General features: G+C 41.0%; 1 protein-coding gene and 3 non-coding genes across 4 annotated transcripts in view; all 4 read right to left on the bottom strand.

Annotated features, from left to right (window-relative positions):
• LOC141083753 (uncharacterized) overlaps window positions 1-20,520 on the bottom strand; it is a 98,316-nt gene that overhangs the window by 59,752 nt on the left and 18,044 nt on the right. Inside the window, exons 2-3 of the mRNA XM_073568120.1 lie at window positions 11,545-11,606; window positions 8,271-8,361 (exon numbers count right to left, since the gene is read on the bottom strand). Coding sequence (XP_073424221.1) covers window positions 8,271-8,361; window positions 11,545-11,606 — 153 coding nt within the window. The remainder of the gene's footprint in view (window positions 1-8,270; window positions 8,362-11,544; window positions 11,607-20,520) is intronic.
• On the bottom strand, window positions 1,163-1,234 carry TRNAA-UGC (transfer RNA alanine (anticodon UGC)). Its single transcript has one exon. It is a non-coding gene; the product is annotated as a tRNA-Ala (tRNA).
• TRNAA-UGC (transfer RNA alanine (anticodon UGC)) lies at window positions 15,436-15,507 on the bottom strand. Its single transcript has one exon. It is a non-coding gene; the product is annotated as a tRNA-Ala (tRNA).
• Window positions 17,128-17,199, bottom strand: TRNAA-UGC (transfer RNA alanine (anticodon UGC)). The gene has a single exon. It is a non-coding gene; the product is annotated as a tRNA-Ala (tRNA).

The following is a 20,520-nucleotide window of genomic DNA, read 5'->3' as shown; positions in this document are numbered from 1 at the left end:
GCCCCATAATACTACCATACAGCGCACACATAATACTACCGTACAGCGCACACATAATACTACCATACTGTTCCCACATAATATTACTATACAGTGCACACATAATACTACCATTATGGAAATATATATGTATATGTATTTCATATAGATCTCACTTGCCTGCTATAGGCTACATACTGCTATATACTCCATATATTCATGTATTCTTATATAGCCATATGCATACAAATACATATTCACAGTTTGAACCTTATAACTAGTTGGTGGAAGTTGACCTGCTACCCAGTCATCTCATGATAGCATTGTCTTCTGACTTGAGAAATATCTAGCAGACATAGGGAATGAGGAAGTAAGGCCAGATGGTCCAGCCGATATTGGAGACTTGCTGACGAGTGCAAGACTCCGGACAGTAAATCACATGGTGTCTAAGTAACCCCAGGTCGGACACCCATATATGCTCATGTATTTAAACTGACCAATTTGATAAGAAGTTCAGCCTTATGTTAATGAGTAACCACTCCTTTCTGTACAGCTGATAAAACCAAGTATATTCAATAAAGTTTCCAGAGTTCTGCTGGAATGAGTTGTTGCTAACTAAGTGTAGCTTCCTCTTTTCCTTTGAGCGCTCAATAAGACTCTGTCTAATTAGGACAGGCCACAGTATGCACAGAGATATATATCTATATCAATCAAAAAATCCACATCACTGATCCCACATAATACTACCATACAGTGCACACATAAGGCTACCATTCAGTGCCTGCATAATACTGCTACTATGCGAACCTCCTTCCACCTGCCAGCATTAGATATGCATCTTTCGAAACGTTGTGCGGAGCCTACAAATCGGGGAGCAGCGGCAGGTAGGGGGAGGTTCGGGAGGCTATAATTTCACAGCCTCAGAATAACTGGATCAGGGGTCTGCAAACACAATCTGCTCCTCTGTAGTCTCTAGCGATGTCGGTCTGTACATGTATAGTGCTGGTTACAGCGCCCCCTGGGGTCTGACAGTTATTATGCATAGAATCCTCAACAAAAGCAAATCTGTCTGATATTTAGCGCTGATTCCGGGCTTCGTGTTACATCCAGACTGGTGAATTTCCGCACATTTATCAGATTTCTGAATATTTTGGAAGTTTTCTTGTTATTTGTCACAAAAATGTGGAGATACCGGGGATTGAACCCGGGGCCTCATACATGCAAAGCATGCGCTCTACCACTGAGCTACATCCCCTGCACACACTGTCTGATGTGTGATCTCAATTCTGAGAACGATCCATGACGAGAATCTGACTCTGAATCTACCATCATAGATCTTCTCACAATTCGTTTTTCTTTTTTCATAATTCTGCAGCATAAATGACATCATATTCCAACAGTCTGGACTATTAGGGATGAAGCAAAACTACTTTAATTCTTTATTATTTGGTTATATGTACAATATGGGAAGAGGAGAGGATTCTATTTTTGCCATTTTTGCATCTTTTTTAAGCAAATTTTTAAAAATACAATTCTCTTTTTCCCATATTTTTAAAGGGATTGTTCACTAATGGACGACACTCTTCGATTATCTCAATCAATTAGGAAGAAAGTGTACAACACCTCCCGGATGGGAACATCTCTGAGCGCTGCGCCCCCTGACGGTCTCGTGGCGGTGCTTATGTCCCCTGATGGGCTGCAGACAATCAGCGGCGGCTGAAAGGCGACATCTCTCCTGATCCCGTAGGTAAGTAACCTTTCTTCTTGTATCGGTCACCATCGGGGCGCTCTACAGCAATGTACAGTGGGAACAAATCCCTTTAAGTATAAGAAAATCGAAAGAATTCATCGATAAGGTTTACCTTTTCCATAAAAGCCCAAAATATTGAAAAATTATGTGATCTATCCCACATGGTAAATGCAGGAAAAAAGAACAATAGCTTAACCCCTTTCTGACATCAGACCGTGCACGGTACCAGGACCCCTATGACCGAGGATAGGATAGTACGTCAATGCGATCAACGGCGCTCCGGGGGGGGGGCGCCGCTGATCACGGCCAGGTGTCAGCTGATTATCACAGCTAACACCTGGCACTATGTGTCAGGGGTGGTCACGGACCGCCCCTGCATGTTAAACCCTGGCACACTGCGATCAAACATGATTGCAGTGTACGGGGGTTTAGAGAAGCATCGTCAGGGAGGGGGCTCCCCCCGTGCTTCCCTGAAACCCCCAGAGCAGCGCGATGTGCAGCGCTGCTGCAGGTCCTCCTTCCTTGCAGGTCCCCGGATTCAATATGGCCGTGGGACCTTCGGGGGCCTGCAGGGAGGCAGCTTCCTCAGTGCCTGCAGAGAGCCTGGTGCAGCGCCAATGTCAGATCGCTGATCTGTCACAGCGATCTGTGATGTGACAGTGTGACAGTGATGTCCCCCCTGGGACAATGTAATAAAGTAAAAAAAAAAAAAGTGTAAAAATAATTTATAAAAAAATCGCCAAATAAATTAAAAAAAAAAAATATTCCCTAATAAATTCATTTTTTGGAAACATAAAAAAACAATAAAAGTACACATATTTAGTATCGCTGCTTCCATAACGACCCGCCCTATAAAACTGTCCCACTAGTTAACCCCTTTAGCGAACCCCTTAAAAAATAAAAATAAAAAACGAAGCAAAAAACAAGGCTTTATTATCATACCGCCGAACAAAATGTGCAAAATGCGCAATTAAAAAGACGGATATAAATAACCATGGTACCGCTGAAAACATCATCTTGTCCCGCAAAAAACGAGCCGCCATACAGCGTCATCAGCGAAAAAATAAAAAAGTTATAATAGCTCGCAGAATAAAGCGATGCAAAAATAATTGTTTTTTGCATAAAATTGTTTTTATTGCATAAAAGCGCCAAAACATAAAAAACGACAAAAATGAGGTATCGCTGTAACTGTACTGACCCGAAGAATAAAACCACTTTATCAATTTTACCACACACGGAACGGTGTAAACGCACCCCCCCAAAAGAAATTCATGAAACGCTGGTTTTTGTTCATTCTGCGTCCCAAAAATCGGAATAAAAAGCGATAAAAAAAGTCACATACCCAAAAATGGTACCAATAAAAACGTCAACTCGTCCCACAAAAAATAAGACCTCACATGACTCAGTGGGTCAAAATATGGAAAAATTATACCTCTCAAAATGTGGTGATGCAAAAACTATTTTTACAATAAAAAGCGTCTTTTAGCGTGTGACAGCTGCCAAATATAAAAACCACCATAAATAGTAAATCAAACCCCCCGTTATCACCCCCTTAGTTAGGGAAAAATAATAAAATTAAAAAAATGTATTTATTTCCATTTTCCCGTTAGGGCTAGGGTTAGGGTTAGGGTTAGGGCTTGGCTTAGGGCTGAGATTAGGGTTAGGGGGTGTTGGGGTTAGGGTTGGAGTTATAATTGGGGGGGTTTCCACTGTTTGGGCATATCAGGTGCTCTCCAAATGCAACATGGCGTCTGATCTCAATTCCAGCGTTCTGCGTTGAAAAAGTCAAATGGTGCTCCTTCCAAGCTCTACCATGCGCCCAAACAGTGTTTTACCCCCACATATGGGGTATCAGCTTACTCAGGGCAAATTGAAAAACAACTTTTGGGGTCCAATTTCTCCTGTTACCCATAGGAAAATAAAAAATTGGGGGCAAACATATCATTTTTGTGGAAAAAAATATGATTTTTTTATTTTTACGTCCGGGCGTTATAAACTTCTGTGAAGCCCTTGGGGGTTCAAAGTGCTCACCACACATCTAGATAAGTTCCTTGTGGGGTCTAGTTTCCAAAATGATGTCATTTGTGCAGGGTTTCCACTGTTTAGGCACATCAGGGGCTCTCCAAACGCGGCATGGAGTCCGATCCCAATTTCAGCCAAAAAAGTCAAATGGCGCTTCTTCCCTTCCGAGCTCTGCCATGCGCCCAAATAGTGGTTTACCCCCACATGTGGGGTATCAGCATATGCAAGACAAATTGCACAATAACTTTTGGGGTCCTGTTACCCTTGGGGGTTCAAAGTTCTCACCACATATCTAGATAAGTTCCTTGAGGGGTCTAGTTTCCAAAATGGTGTCATTTGTGGGGGCTTTCCACTGTTTGGGCACATCAGGGGCTCTCCAAACATGACATGGCGTCCGATCTGAATTCCAGCCAATTTTGCATTGAAAAAGTCAAACGGCGCTCCTTCCCTTCTTAGCTCTGCCATGTGCCGAAACATTGTTTTCCCCCACATATCAGGTATCAGCGTACTCAGGACAAATTGCACAATAACTTTTGCAGTCCAATTTCTCCTGTTACCCTTGGTAAAATAAAAAAAATTGGACCTGAAGTAATTTTTTTGTGAAAAAAAGTTAAATGTTCATTTATTTTAAACATTCAAAAAATTCCTGTGAAGCACCTGAAGGGTTAATAAACTTCTTGAATGTGGTTTTGAGCACCTTGAGGGGTGCAGTTTTTAGAATGGTGTCACTTTTGGGTATTTTATATCATATATACCCCTTAAAGTGACTTCAAATGTGATGTGGTCCCTAAAAATATAATGGTGTTGCAAAAACGAGAAATCGCTGGTGAACTTTTAACCCTTATAACTTCCTAACTAAAAAAAAAAATTTTGGTTCCAAAATTGTGCTGATGTAAAGTAAACATGTGGGAAATTTAACTTATTAAGTGTTTTGTGTGCCATATCTCTGTGATTTAAGGGCATAAAAATTCAAAGTTGGAAAATTGCGAAATTTTCAAAATTTTCACCAAATTTCTGTTTTTTTATATGAATGACAATTTACCACTAACATGAAGTACAATATGTCATGAGAAAATAATGTCAGAATCACTGGGATCGATGGAAGCGTTCCAGAGTTATTACCTCGTAAAGGGACAGTGGTCTGAATTGTAAATATTGGCCTGGTCATGAACGTGCAAACCACCCTTTAGGGTAAAGAGGTTAAAGGATTTGTCCCAAGATCCGATCTTCAGGAGCACACTGCTCCTCGGCCTCCTGGTTGTCAGGGGGTGGTGCACTCCTGACAATTCTTTTCCCAGCTCTTTATAATGCTGCAGACAGAGGCAGTTTTGACTCTGCAGCACTGGAAAATCACAGGATCAGAGCAGCACTTACAAGCTGGACAGCAAAAAGCCTGTAAGTGCTGCTCCCATTTCTTTGTGCAATGGTCATTTACATGCAGTAGATGCATCTATGGCTTAGGCATGGGGCTGAGGCACCTATATGGGGGATGTAGCTCAGTGGTAGAGCGTATGCTTTGCATGTATGAGGCCCCGGACTTTTTTTTCCACTTATAAATAACTTCCAAAAGTTCCGAAGTCCCCAGATTTGCAGGAACAGAAGCTCAGTCAAGCCGCCACCCCGAATTATCAGGAGCGTGCCACCCTCTGACAACCAGGAGGATGACTGGATTCTATTTTTCATTCTACTTAAAAAAAAGATGTAAAAAATTCAAAAAATAAAATCACCTCCTTCTCCCATTTTTTAAATATTTCATGCAATAGAATGCAAATTAATTATTTAAAAATCCTACAATGGGATTTTCTGTTTTTTTATCTTTACATACTTTTAACTCAGGAAGAGTTCAGAAATCAATATTTTGTGGAATAACCATGATTTTTAATCGCAGCTTTCATGCGTCTTGGCTGCTTTCCACCAGTCTTTCACACTGCTTTTGGGTGACCTTATGTCATTCCTGGTACAAAAATTTAAGCAGTACTTTGTTTGATGGCTTGTGACTATCCATCTTCCTTCAATGAGGTTCAGGTCTGGAGATTGGGCTGACCATGACAGGGATTTGATGTGGTGGTCCTTCATGCACACATTGATTGATCTAGCTGTGTGGCATGGTGCATTGTCCTGCTGGAAATACCAGTCCTCAGAGTTGGGGAACATTGCCTGAGTAGAAGGAATCAACTGTTTTTCCAGGATAACCTTGTACGCGGATTGATTCATACGTCATCCGCTAAGATTAATCTGACCAATTCCAGCCTTGCCGAAGCATCCCCAGATCATCACCGATCCTCCACCAAATTTCACAGTGAGTACAAGACACTGTGGCTTGTACGCCTCTCCAGGTCTCTGTCTAACCATTAGACGACCAGATGTTGGGCAAAGCTGAAAATCAGACTCATCAGAGAAGATTACCTTACTCCAGTCCTCTATGGTCCAATCCTTATGGTCTTTGGCAAACTTCAGCCTTGCTCTCCTTTGCTTCTCATTGATGAAAGGTTTTTTCCTACCTTTACATGACTTGAGCCCTGCCTCTAGGAGCCTGTTATGAACTGTTCTTGCAGTGCACTTCACCCCAGCTGCCATTTGCCATTCCTTTTGTAGGTCCCTTGATGTCATCCTGCAGTTTCGAAGTGATATTTGAATAAGATGACGGTCATCCCGGTCAGTGAGGAGTCGTTTTCACCCTCTGCCGGTCTGTAGCTTTGTTGTCCCCAATGTCTGCTGCTTGACCTTGTTGTAATGGACTGCTGTCTTAGAAATTTTAAGACAACATGACGCTCTCTGTATCCCTCTGTTAGTAAAGCCAGAATTGAGCCCTTCTTTTCCTCACTGAAGACTTTTCAACTCCTTTCGCATGGATATGTTATTTTTTAATTCCTATTACCTATGGGATATTACTAGCACTTGTTTTGCCATCCAGCTTGTCCTATTGCAAGAGGATTCTGAACACCACAGCAGGGTCTTTTATACTTTTCTTCGTTAAATAAGATTTGGTTCCGGTGATCACCTAATCAGAAGCACATTAAGTAGAATGAGGTGTGCTCTGGTTGGAATTCAACTGACAGTGGAATGGAATGGCTGTCAGACATGTAGAGAAGCTGATTTCTATAACACTGTGCAGTGGTCTCCTAATTTCTGCCAGAGCTGTATATATATATATATGGTCTTCTTCTGTCCTTGTATATTGACAATTTTGATGAGGTATCTAATAACTCTTTGGGTGGATAATGTGTATTCAGGTCGCCTCCGTAAGAATGTAAAAAAACTTTTTTACAAATTTTTTTCATGATAATATAATAATATATACTGTAACATGTTTGGGGGTTGACTGACGGCACTGTATACACTGATTTTCGGTTAATGCTTGAATATAGAATATTTATTGTGTATCGAGGCATTTTTGTGTCCTTTCCTTATATTCTATATACAATATCCATCCTGATATAATCTGCAAGTGCTTATATGTTATATACAAGTATGGAGTCTATATATTCAATATAACCAGTAATAGCTGCTATAATATTTTTGTCTTTTTCCTTCGTGGTTGATCCATTGCATTGTACATTTTAATTAGGATTTATCTAACCAAATATTAACTGTATATGGTGATTTAGCAGTATCTCTCCCGTCTGTAATTGTATTTGATATTATGTATTGTTGCTTCCTATATAAATTTCTATCATATTTGGATCTAAACATCTGATGGCTGATTGGCAGCCTTGTGCTTTATTAATTTTTGCATTTATATCATTTTGTTTTATTATATTAACTTTTTGTGGTACTGTGAATTCTGATGGCTGATTGACAGCCCTTATATATATTTATGCACTAGTTTGCTGCTGATATGTATATTCTTTTTTATTTGTATGTACCCCGGTTTTGCCAGTACTTTATATGGTCCTCCATCTGTTGCATACTAGTGCGCGTGCACCTCCTTACTGCCGCCATCCTTTATCTGCTTCTGTGCCTGCGATGCACCCGGTGCCAGATCACGTGGGGCCTCATGTGTTTCTGGTTTGGCTGCTGGGTGACGACGCGTCAACAATTGCTGGCTTCCAGCCTTAATTGACTTCCGGGCCTCTGCCTTTTTAAACCCACATATCGGTGACACTTCCATGCTCCCTGAGGAAGGTCTTTTATCCGAAACGTGCGTCGGGGTGTAAAGACTGACCAGCTATTTCCACTGCTACTCTCTGCCAGGTACTATTAATAGGTAACATTGGCCAGTACACTCTATATTTTTGGTCAGCTGTATAAATATGTTGAATACACACTTATCCTGTGTGCTTTATTGATATCTAACTCAATTATCTTTCTAATTTTTGGCTATGTAGAGTATGTACTATTTTACGTGATCCACAGTGGATTTGATACCAATGTGGTCTATGTTTTTGACCTCTAACTGTATTACATTGCTGGTCGCACCTGCCCTCCACAGTGCATGGTTGTTTATCTGCCCACCTGTTATCCTGTCCACCTTTGTCTGTGAAATTTGATCAATAAGGTTATTTTATTTTTTCAGTACCTATGGAGCTTATGATTGTATTTCTTTGGTTCACCCTCCCTTGTTTCAATATGAGAACCTGGATATGGAGACATGACTACAATATGGGGACCTGGATGGGGACATGACAACAATATGGGGACATGACTACAATATGAGGACCTGGATATAGAGACATGACTACAATATGGGGACCTGTATGGGGACATATCTACAATATGGGTAACTGTATGGGGACATAACTACAATAAGGGGACATAACAAATGTGCACTCATATTGTAGTTATCGCCACATCCAAGCTCTAAACATTTTTTAAAAAAACACAGCAAAAATGTTCAAAAGGTGTATAGAATAAAAAACGGTATCACTAAAAATGTAACTTTGTCCTTCAAGGAATGCGGCCCCCAAGTTCAAATTAATGAGCAGAAAAGACCGCATCAATATGCACAAAAAGTGCAAAATGCATTAAAATGAATGGGAAGCTTCTTTTAGGCGTTCTTCGAGCGGATATTTTGAGAAATCCGAGAAAAAAACCAAAAACGTGTGAACACAGCCTAACGCAAAGACTGGAGTCAACTGTTATTAAAGTTATCAGATTCTCTATGAGAATTTTATGTAAAGTGAGGCGGTGGTCACACATTCAGAATGCAAGCACAAAGACATACACTGCTGTATACAATGTATTTCTATAGACATAGAAACAACTAATACACAGAGTTGGAGTCCACAATATGCTTTAAGGTGCTTTTATTGCTCAATGGCTGGGTCACAGATAATAAAAAGTCATTATTGAGGGTTCAAATACCCTCTAATGTATCCATGAGAGACAACCCGCATATACAGTCATATGTTAAAGTTTGGGCACCCCTATTAATGTTAACCTTTTTTCTTTATAACAATTTTGGTTTTTGCAACAGCTATTTCAGTTTCATATATCTAATAACTGATGGACTCAGTTATATTTCTGGATTCAAATGAGGTTTATTGTACTAACAGAAAATGTGCAATCTGCATTTAAACAAAATTTGACCGGTGCAAAAGTATGGGCACCTCAACATAAAAGTGACATTAATATTTCGTAGATCCTCCTTTTGCAAAAATAACAGCCTCTAATCGCTTTCTGTAGCTATTAATGAGTTCCTGGATCCTGGATGAAGGTATTTGTGACCATTCCTGTTTACAAAACAATTCTAGTTCAGTTAAGTTTGATGGTCGCCGAGCATGGACAGCCCGCTTCAAATCATCCCACAGATGTTCAATGATATTCAGGTCTGGGGACTGGGATGGCCATTCCAGAACACTGTAATTGTTTCTCTGCATGAATGCCTGAGTAGATTTGGAGCGGTGTTTTGGATCATTGTCTTGCTGAAATATCCATCCCCTGCGTAACTTCAACTTCGTCACTGATTCTTGCACATTATTGTCAAGAATTTGTTGATACTGAGTTGAATCCATGCGACCCTCAACTTTAACAAGATTCCCGGTTCCGGCATTGGCCACACAGCCCCAAAGCATGATGGAACCTCCACCAAATTTTACTGTGGGTAGCAAGTGTTTTTCTTGGAATGCTGTGTTTATTAGCCTCCATGCATAACGCCTTTTTGTATGACCAAACAACTCAATCTTTGTTTCATCAGTCCACAGGACCTTCTTCCAGAATGTAACTGGCTTGTCCCAATGTGCTTTTGCATACCTCAGGCGACTCTGTTTGTGGCGTGCTTGCAGAAACGGCTTCTTTCACATCACTCTCCCATACAGCTTCTCCTTGTGCAAAGTGCGCTGTATTGTTGACCGATGCACAGTGACACCATCTGCAGCAAGATGATGCTGCAGGTCTTTGGAGGTGGTCTGTGGATTGTCCTTGACTGTTCTCACCATTCTTCTTCTCTGCCTTTCTGATATTTTTCTTGGCCTGCCACTTCTGGGCTTAAAAAGAACTGTACCTGTGTTCTTCCATTTCCTTATTATGTTCCTCACAGTGGAAACTGACAGGTTAAATCTCTGAGACAACTTTTTGTATCCTTCCCATGAAAAGCTATGTTGAATAATCTTTGTTTTCAGATCATTTGAGAGTTGTTTTGAGGAGCCCATGATGCCACTCTTCATAGGAGAATCAAATAGGAGAACTACTTGCAAGTGGCCACCTTAAATATCTTTTCTCATGATTTGATACACCTGGCTATGAAGTTCAAAGCTCAATGAGGTTAAAAAACTAATTTAGTGCTTCAGGAAGTCAGTAAAAAGTAGTTAGGAGTGTTCAAATCAAGAAAATGATAAGAGTGTCCATACTTTTGCACCGGTCAAATTTTGTTTAAATGCAGATTGCACATTTTCTGTTAGTACAATAAACCTCATTTGAATCCAGAAATATAACTGAGTCCATCAGTTAAAAACTTTAACATATGACTGTAAATTAGTATAGAGCCACAATCCAAAATATAGTGTAAACTCTGCTCTTACCCATAATGCCTCAGTCAGGGACTCACAAGAACGCAGCCCCAACGCGCATTTCGTGTTGGCTTCTTCGGGGGTATTTGTTCCTTGTATGTGGTATTATTCGGTCACTGTGGTGGTAATATGTGGTCTGGTCATGGTGCGGTGGTATTTGTTCCTTGTATGTGGTAGTATAGGTCACTAAGTGGTGGTAATATGGTGTCTAGTCATGGTGCGCTGGTATTTGTCCCCTGTATGTGATATTATTGGTCATTTTAAAAATTGAAAAATAAATAAAAATATACCTAAATTGTATTGGATATTTTCACAAATGTTTAATAGGTTAGAGTAGAGTAGGTCCTGGCCAAAAGTCTACCTTGTCGTGGCGGCGGCTTAAACAATCTTTTGACTGTGGACAGTTCGAGGGTGGAGGCGACGCTGGGGTGGAGCCTGTCCGGAGTCTCCAGGGTGCCCCAAAATTCCTAGTGGCAGTGGCATTTATCAGATTTTTGAATATTTTGTAAGTTTTCTTGTTATTTGACACAAAAGCTGCCTGATGTGTGATCTCAATTCTGAGAACGATCCATGACGAGAATCTGACTCTGAATCTACCATCATAGAGCTTCTCACAATTCGTTTTTCTTTTTTCATAATTCTGCAGCATAAATGACATCATATTCCAACAGTCTGGACTATTAGGGACGAAGCAAAACTACTTTAATTCCCATCTCCCGGATGGGAGCATCTCTGAGCGCTGCGCCCCCTGACAGTCTCGTGATGGTGCTTATGTCCCCTGATGGGCTGCAGACAATCAGCGGCGGCTGAAAGGCGACATCTCTCCTGATCCCGTAGGTAAGTTACCTTTCTTCTTGTATCGGGCACCATCGGGGCGCTCTACAGCAATGTACAGTGGGAACCAATCCCTTTAAGTATAAGAAAATCGAAAGAATTCATCGATAATAAGATTTACCTTTCCCATAAAAGCCCAAAATATTGAAAAATTATGGGGTCACTACTTCAGTCCGGCTTCTTGGTCGCAGGGTTATTATCTTTTATTCACTCCACAATTTTCCATTTTATATTTTATCATATTGATTACCCTGACACCTCCTAACTTTCCCTTTGTCATTTTAATTTTTTAAATACTACTATAGGCAAGAGTTCTGTGAATCTAACAGATGTTTTGTGATATCAGGTTATAACAGCTGCCATTGATAAAAGTCTTTACAAATCAGTGTGAAGAGATTTTAGGCCCTCTTGTGGACTTTATAAGACCTGCAGCTTCCTTAACAGCTGCTCAGCACCCCACAATTGCTCTGCTGTGGGTTCAGTGGGACGAAAGAGGACCCCAACTCTGTAACACCAAAATGCTGCAATCCCTACTGACTGTAGCATCTTATTGGTAGATCTCCGACCATGACAGGTGGGTGTTAATCTGCATAACACAGCGGCACTTCATCCAGATTTCCTTCTACATTTTAAAACATACAAAAAAATTTCTGATTAGGAGATTTTTGGAATAATTTTATTTCCCAGAAACCCCTCTCTGAGCACTTTTGCACAATTCTCTCACCACTAGAGGGAGCTCACTGATTTATCACAGGGTTCAGTGGGAGCTGTTATCACTTGCTAGGAGCTCCCTCTAGTGGTGGCTGAACGCAGAGAGAATTTTATGATTTAGTGAATCTTTTATTGAGATCTCATGTCATGATAAATAGGCAAAGAGAACTCCAGATCCAACTAATATAAGCAGCCTGTAGGCTAATAATGGCACGGTCATATTTTACGCTCAGTTTGTGCACCGGGAATCCTTCTTTTTCAAAAATCTTATTTTTGGGGGGATGGCATGGGCACAAAAGTTGTGACCATCTGCAGCAAGAGTCAGTGGTTATACACAGGTGATCTCCTTCTGTGTGTGCTGGGACCAGACCTATCTCCGATCCCAGCACTTTAACTCCTCAGATGCTGTTATCAATAGTGATTGAGGTATCTAAGGAGCTCGACAGCTGAAGGTCGCTCCCTCTGTCAGCACCCCCCCCCCGCTTGGATTCTTACGGTAACCAAAGTCCTAACTTTGACCTCTGTTCTTGCCCTATACATTATTCTATCAGATCCCCGATAGGCTGCAGCTAAACACTGACAGGTTAGTACACAGCAGTACATAAGTAGTACTGTGCATTATCAGTGCAATCACTGGATCGCATGTTTATCCCTGTGAGAATTGTGAAAAAATTTTTTTTTTCGAGTGTTAGAGAAAAAAAAATCACAAAATCATTTTTATACTTTGAAAGTATATAATTTTTCATCCGCTATGTGCTGATTACACCGCCCCCTAGTGTCTGACACACAATTGACATCAAATTCTTAAAAGTTAGTTGTTCTGATACTTTGTAGTGAGTCTGATCCTTGTGCTACATCCAAATAGATGACCAGGGAATTTTACTCACATTTTTTCAGATTTCTGAATTTAGATGTTATAAGGTTCTTTATGCCAGGGATTGAACCCAGGGGATCATACATGCAAAGCATGCGCTCTACCACTGAGGTACATCCCCTACAACTGCATGAGCGCTACCTGGGTAGACAGCACGAGCCGCTGAGCTCACTGATTGGCTGCAGCAGTAATGACTTTTGTGCTCTAAATTATGATGAATTTTTCAAATGCGCTCAGCTTCACCAACTCCAAGATAAGCTGCACTCCCTTTCAAAAAATGGTGGAGCTGGAAGCTACAGGCTTATAAACTACAACAGCAAAAGAATGTGGGTCAAAAACTGATGAATCTTAAAATATAAGTTTTATAGGAGACAGGTCCTGGAGTGGAAACATTAGGGTCTGTGCACACGGTGCGGTTCCTACTGCGGATTCGCCGCTGCAGTACTGCAGGTGATGTACAGTACCATTATAGCCTATGTAAAAAAAACCGCTGTGCACATGCTGCGGATTTTTCCGCCCGGTTTTTGTGCGGAAAAAAAAAGCAGCATGTCACTTCTTTTGTGCGGTTTTGCTGCAGTTTTCCACCTGCTCCATTCTACAAATCCACAGGTGGAAAACCGCAGTGTAAAACCGCATAAAAACGGCAGTAAAACCGCAAAAAAAGGAAGAAATCCGCAGGAAAAATCCAGGTCATTAAACTGAGGATTTAGTAAAATCCGCACGGAAAAATCTGCAGGAGGATCCGCACCGTGTGCACATAGCCTTATACAGACAGTATGGTATAGCACAGTGGTGTTGGAGCAATTATAGGTAGGACTGTTTATAAATGTCCACAATATAATGGGTTAAGTTCAGTTCATAACAAATACTGCTACAAAGTGCTAGCATAATACTACCAAATAGGGCCCACGTAATATTACCATACAGAGCCCACATAATACAACCATACAGAGCCCACATAATATTACCATACAGAGCCCACATAATACAACTATACACAGCCCCCATAATATTACCATACAGAGCCCACATAATACTACCATTCAGCGCACACATAATATTACTATACAGAGCTCACATAATAAAACCATACAGAGAAAACATAATACTACCATACAGAGCCCCCATAATATTAACATACAGAGCCCACATAATACAACCATACAGTGCCCACATAATACAACCATACAGAGCCCACATAACACTAGCATAAAGCGCACAAATAATACTACATACCGCACCCAGCCCCATACTACCATACAGAGCACAGATAACACTACTATATAGAGCCCACATAATATTACCTTACAGCACTCACATAATATTACCATACAGAGCCCTCATAATATTACCATACAGAGCCCACATAATACTACCATACAGCACCCACATAATATTACCATACAGAGCCCACATAATACTACCATACAGCACCCACATAATACTACCATACAATACCCACATAATATTACCATACAGAGCCCACATAATACTACCATACAGAGCCCACATAATACAACCATACAGAGCCCACATAAAACTAGCATAAAGCGCTCAAATAATACTACATACAGCACCCAGCTCCATAATACTACCATACAGAGCACACATAATACTACCATACAGAGCCCACATAATAATACCATACAGCACCCACATAATATTACCATACAGAGCCCACATAATACTACCATACAGCACCCACATAATATTACCATACAGAGCCCACATAATACTACCATACAGAGCCCGCATAATACTACCATACAGAGTCCACATAATACAACCATACAGAGCCCACATAAAACTAGCATAAAGCGCTCAAATAATACTACATACAGCACCCAGCTCCATAATACTACCATACAGAGCACACATTATACTACCATACAGAGCCCACATAATACTACCATTCAGTGCCTGCATAATACAGATACTATGCGAACCTCCTTCCACCTGCCAGCATTACATATGCATCTTTGGAAACGTGCGGAGCCTACAAATCTGGGAGCAGCGGCAGGTAGGGGGTGGTTTGGGGGGCTATCATTTCACAGCCTCAGAGTAACTGGACCAGGGGTCTGCAAACACAATCTGCTCCTCTGTAGTCTCTAGCGATGTCGGTCTGTACATGTATAGTGCTGGTTACAGCGCCCCCTGGTGTCCGACAGTTATTGTACATAGAATCCTCAACAAAAGCAAATCTGTCTGATATTTAGCGCTGAGTCAGGTCTTCGTGTTACATCCAGACTGGTGAATTTCCGCACATTTATCAGATTTCGGAATATTTTGGAAGTTCTCTTGTTATGTGACACAAAAGTTGGAGATGCCGGGGATTGAACCCGGGGCCTCATACATGCAAAGCATGCGCTCTACCACTGAGCTACATCCCCTGCACACACTGTATGATGTGTGATCTCAATTCTGAGAACGATCCATGACGAGAATCTGACTGAATCTACCATCATAGATCTTCTCACAATTCGTTTTTCTTTTTTTCATAATTCTGCAGCATAAATGACATCATATTCCAACAGTCTGGACTATTAGGGACGAAGCAAAACTACTTTAATTCTTTATTATTTGGTTATATGTACAATATGGGAAGAGGAGGGGATTCTATTTTTGCCATTTTTGCATCTTTTTTTAAGCAAATTAAAAAAAAATAAAATAAAATAAGCCCACATGATACTATCATACAGAGCACTTATAATACTACCATAGAAATCCCACATAATACTACCCTACATTGCCCAAATAATACTACCCTACAGCACCCACATAATTCTACCATACAGAGCCCACATAAAGCTAGCACAAAGCGCACAAATAATACTACATACAGCACCCAGCCCCATAATACTACCATACAGCGCACACATAATACTACCGTACAGTGCACACATAATACTACCATACTGTTCCCACATAATATTACTATACAGTGCACACATAATACTACCATTATGGAAATATATATGTATATGTATTTCATATAGATCTCACTTGCCTGCTATAGGCTACATACTGCTATATACTCCATATATTCATGTATTCTTATATAGCCATATGCATACAAATACATATTCACAGTTTGAACCTTATAACTAGTTGGTGGAAGTTGACCTGCTACCCAGTCATCTCATGATAGCATTGTCTTCTGACTTGAGAAATATCTAGCAGACATAGGGAATGAGGAAGTAAGGCCAGATGGTCCAGCCGATATTGGAGACTTGCTGACGAGTGCAAGACTCCGGACAGTAAATCACATGGTGTCTAAGTAACCCCAGGTCGGACACCCATATATGCTCATGTATTTAAACTGACCAATTTGATAAGAAGTTCAGCCTTATGTTAATGAGTAACCACTCCTTTCTGTACAGCTGATAAAACCAAGTATATTCAATAAAGTTTCCAGAGTTCTGCTGGAATGAGTTGTTGCTAACTAAGTGTAGCTTCCTCTTTTCCTTTGAGCGCTCAATAAGACTCTGTCTAATTAGGACAGGCCACAGTATGCAAAGAGATATATATCTATATCAATCAAAAAATCCACATCACTGATCCCACATAATACTACCATACAGTGCACACATAAGGCTACCATTCAGTGCCTGCATAATACTGCTACTATGCGAACCTCCTTCCACCTGCCAGCATTAGATATGCATCTTTCGAAACGTTGTGCGGAGCCTACAAATCGGGGAGCAGCGGCAGGTAGGGGGAGGTTCGGGAGGCTATAATTTCACAGCCTCAGAATAACTGGATCAGGGGTCTGCAAACACAATCTGCTCCTCTGTAGTCTCTAGCGATGTCGGTCTGTACATGTATAGTGCTGGTTACAGCGCCCCCTGGGGTCCGACAGTTATTATGCATAGAATCCTCAACAAAAGCAAATCTGTCTGATATTTAGCGCTGATTCCGGGCTTCGTGTTACATCCAGACTGGTGAATTTCCGCACATTTATCAGATTTCTGAATATTTTGGAAGTTTTCTTGTTATTTGTCACAAAAATGTGGAGATGCTGGGGATTGAACCCGGGGCCTCATACATGCAAAGCATGCGCTCTACCACTGAGCTACATCCCCTGCACACACTGTCTGATGTGTGATCTCAATTCTGAGAACGATCCATGACGAGAATCTGACTCTGAATCTACCATCATAGATCTTCTCACAATTCGTTTTTCTTTTTTCATAATTCTGCAGCATAAATGACATCATATTCCAACAGTCCGGACTATTAGGGACGAAGCAAAACAACTTTAATTCTTTATTATTTGGTTATATGTACAATATGGGAAGAGGAGAGGATTCTATTTTTGCCATTTTTGCATCTTTTTTAAGCAAATTTTTAAAAATACAATTCTCTTTTTCCCATATTTTTAAAGGGATTGTTCATTAATGGACGACACTCTTCGATTATCTCAATCAATTAGGAAGAAAGTGTACAACACCTCCCGGATGGGAACATCTCTGAGCGCTGCGCCCCCTGACGGTCTCGTGGCGGTGCTTATGTCCCCTGATGGGCTGCAGACAATCAGCGGCGGCTGAAAGGCGACATCTCTCCTGATCCCGTAGGTAAGTAACCTTTCTTCTTGTATCGGTCACCATCGGGGCGCTCTACAGCAATGTACAGTGGGAACAAATCCCTTTAAGTATAAGAAAATCGAAAGAATTCATCGATAAGGTTTACCTTTTCCATAAAAGCCCAAAATATTGAAAAATTATGTGATCTATCCCACATGGTAAATGCAGGAAAAAAGAACAATAGCTTAACCCCTTTCTGACATCAGACCGTGCACGGTACCAGGACCCCTATGACCGAGGATAGGATAGTACGTCAATGCGATCAACGGCGCTCCGGGGGGGGCGCCGCTGATCACGGCCAGGTGTCAGCTGATTATCACAGCTGACACCTGGCACTATGTGTCAGGGGTGGTCACGGACCGCCCCTGCATGTTAAACCCTGGCACACTGCGATCAAACATGATCGCAGTGTACGGGGGTTTAGAGAAGCATCGTCAGGGAGGGGGCTCCCCCCGTGCTTCCCTGAAACCCCCAGAGCAGCGCGATGTGCAGCGCTGCTGCAGGTCCTCCTTCCTTGCAGGTCCCCGGATTCAATATGGCCGTGGGACCTTCGGGGGCCTGCAGGGAGGCAGCTTCCTCAGTGCCTGCAGAGAGCCTGGTGCAGCGCCAATGTCAGATCGCTGATCTGTCACAGCGATCTGTGATGTGACAGTGTGACAGTGATGTCCCCCCTGGGACAATGTAATAAAGTAAAAAAAAAAAAAAGTGTAAAAATAATTTATAAAAAAATCGCCAAATAAATTAAAAAAAAAAAATATTCCCTAATAAATTCATTTTTTGGAAACAAAAAAAAACAATAAAAGTACACATATTTAGTATCGCTACTTCCATAACGACCCGCCCTATAAAACTGTCCCACTAGTTAACCCCTTTAGCGAACCCCTTAAAAAATAAAAATAAAAAACGAAGCAAAAAACAAGGCTTTATTATCATACCGCCGAACAAAATGTGCAAAATGCGCAATTAAAAAGACGGATATAAATAACCATGGTACCGCTGAAAACATCATCTTGTCCCGCAAAAAACGAGCCGCCATACAGCGTCATCAGCGAAAAAATAAAAAAGTTATAATAGCTCGCAGAAAAAAGCGATGCAAAAATAATTGTTTTTTGCATAAAATTGTTTTTATTGCATAAAAGCGCCAAAACATAAAAAACGACAAAAGTGAGGTATCGCTGTAACCGTACTGACCCGAAGAATAAAACCGCTTTATCAATTTTACCACACACGGAACGGTGTAAACGCACCCCCCCAAAAGAAATTCATGAAACGCTGGTTTTTGTTCATTCTGCGTCCCAAAAATCGGAATAAAAAGCGATAAAAAAAGTCACATACCCAAAAATGGTACCAATAAAAACGTCAACTCGTCCCACAAAAAATAAGACCTCACATGACTCAGTGGGTCAAAATATGGAAAAATTATACCTCTCAAAATGTGGTGATGCAAAAACTATTTTTACAATAAAAAGCGTCTTTTAGCGTGTGACAGCTGCCAAATATAAAAACCACCATAAATAGTAAATCAAACCCCCGTTATCACCCCCTTAGTTAGGGAAAAATAATAAAATTAAAAAAATGTATTTATTTCCATTTTCCCGTTAGGGCTAGGGTTAGGGTTAGGGTTAGGGCTTGGCTTAGGGCTGAGATTAGGGTTAGGGGGTGTTGGGGTTAGGGTTGGAGTTATAATTGGGGGGGGTTTCCACTGTTTGGGCATATCAGGTGCTCTCCAAATGCAACATGGCGTCTGATCTCAATTCCAGCGTTCTGCGTTGAAAAAGTCAAATGGTGCTCCTTCCAAGCTCTACCATACGCCCAAACAGTGTTTTACCCCCACATATGGGGTATCGGCTTACTCAGGGCAAATTGAAAAACAACTTTTGGGGTCCAATTTCTCCTGTTACCCATAGGAAAATAAAAAATTGGGGGCAAACATATCATTTTTGTGGAAAAAAATATGATTTTTTTATTTTTACATCTGGGCGTTATAAACTTCTGTGAAGCCCTTGGGGGTTCAAAGTGCTCACCACACATCTAGATAAGTTCCTTGTGGGGTCTAGTTTCCAAAATGATGTCATTTGTGCAGGGTTTCCACTGTTTAGGCACATCAGGGGCTCTCAAAACGCGGCATGGAGTCCGATCCCAATTTCAGCCAAAAAAGTCAAATGGCGCTTCTTCCCTTCCGAGCTCTGCCATGCGCCCAAATAGTGGTTTACCCCCACATGTGGGGTATCAGCATATGCAAGACAAATTGCACAATAACTTTTGGGGTCCTGTTACCCTTGGGGGTTCAAAGTTCTCACCACATATCTAGATAAGTTCCTTGAGGGGTCTAGTTTCCAAAATGGTGTCATTTGTGGGGGCTTTCCACTGTTTGGGCACATCAGGGGCTCTCCAAACATGACATGGCGTCCGATCTGAATTCCAGCCAATTTTGCATTGAAAAAGTCAAACGGCGCTCCTTCCCTTCTTAGCTCTGCCATGTGCCGAAACATTGTTTTCCCCCACATATCAGGTATCAGCGTACTCAGGACAAATTGCACAATAACTTTTGCAGTCCAATTTCTCCTGTTACCCTTGGTAAAATAAAAAAAATTGGACCTGAAGTAATTTTTTTGTGAAAAAAAGTTAAATGTTCATTTATTTTAAACATTCAAAAAATTCCTGTGAAGCACCTGAAGGGTTAATAAACTTCTTGAATGTGGTTTTGAGCACCTTGAGGGGTGCAGTTTTTAGAATGGTGTCACTTTTGGGTATTTTATATCATATATACCCCTTAAAGTGACTTCAAATGTGATGTGGTCCCTAAAAATATAATGGTGT

This window comes from Dendrobates tinctorius, unplaced genomic scaffold (assembly GCF_039654945.1).
Source record: "Dendrobates tinctorius isolate UK_male_01 unplaced genomic scaffold, ASM3965494v1 ptg000021l, whole genome shotgun sequence".
NCBI classification, from domain to species: domain Eukaryota; kingdom Metazoa; phylum Chordata; class Amphibia; order Anura; family Dendrobatidae; genus Dendrobates; species Dendrobates tinctorius.
Note: the sequence above shows the minus strand (reverse complement) of the source record. Positions and strands in the feature narration are given on the sequence as shown.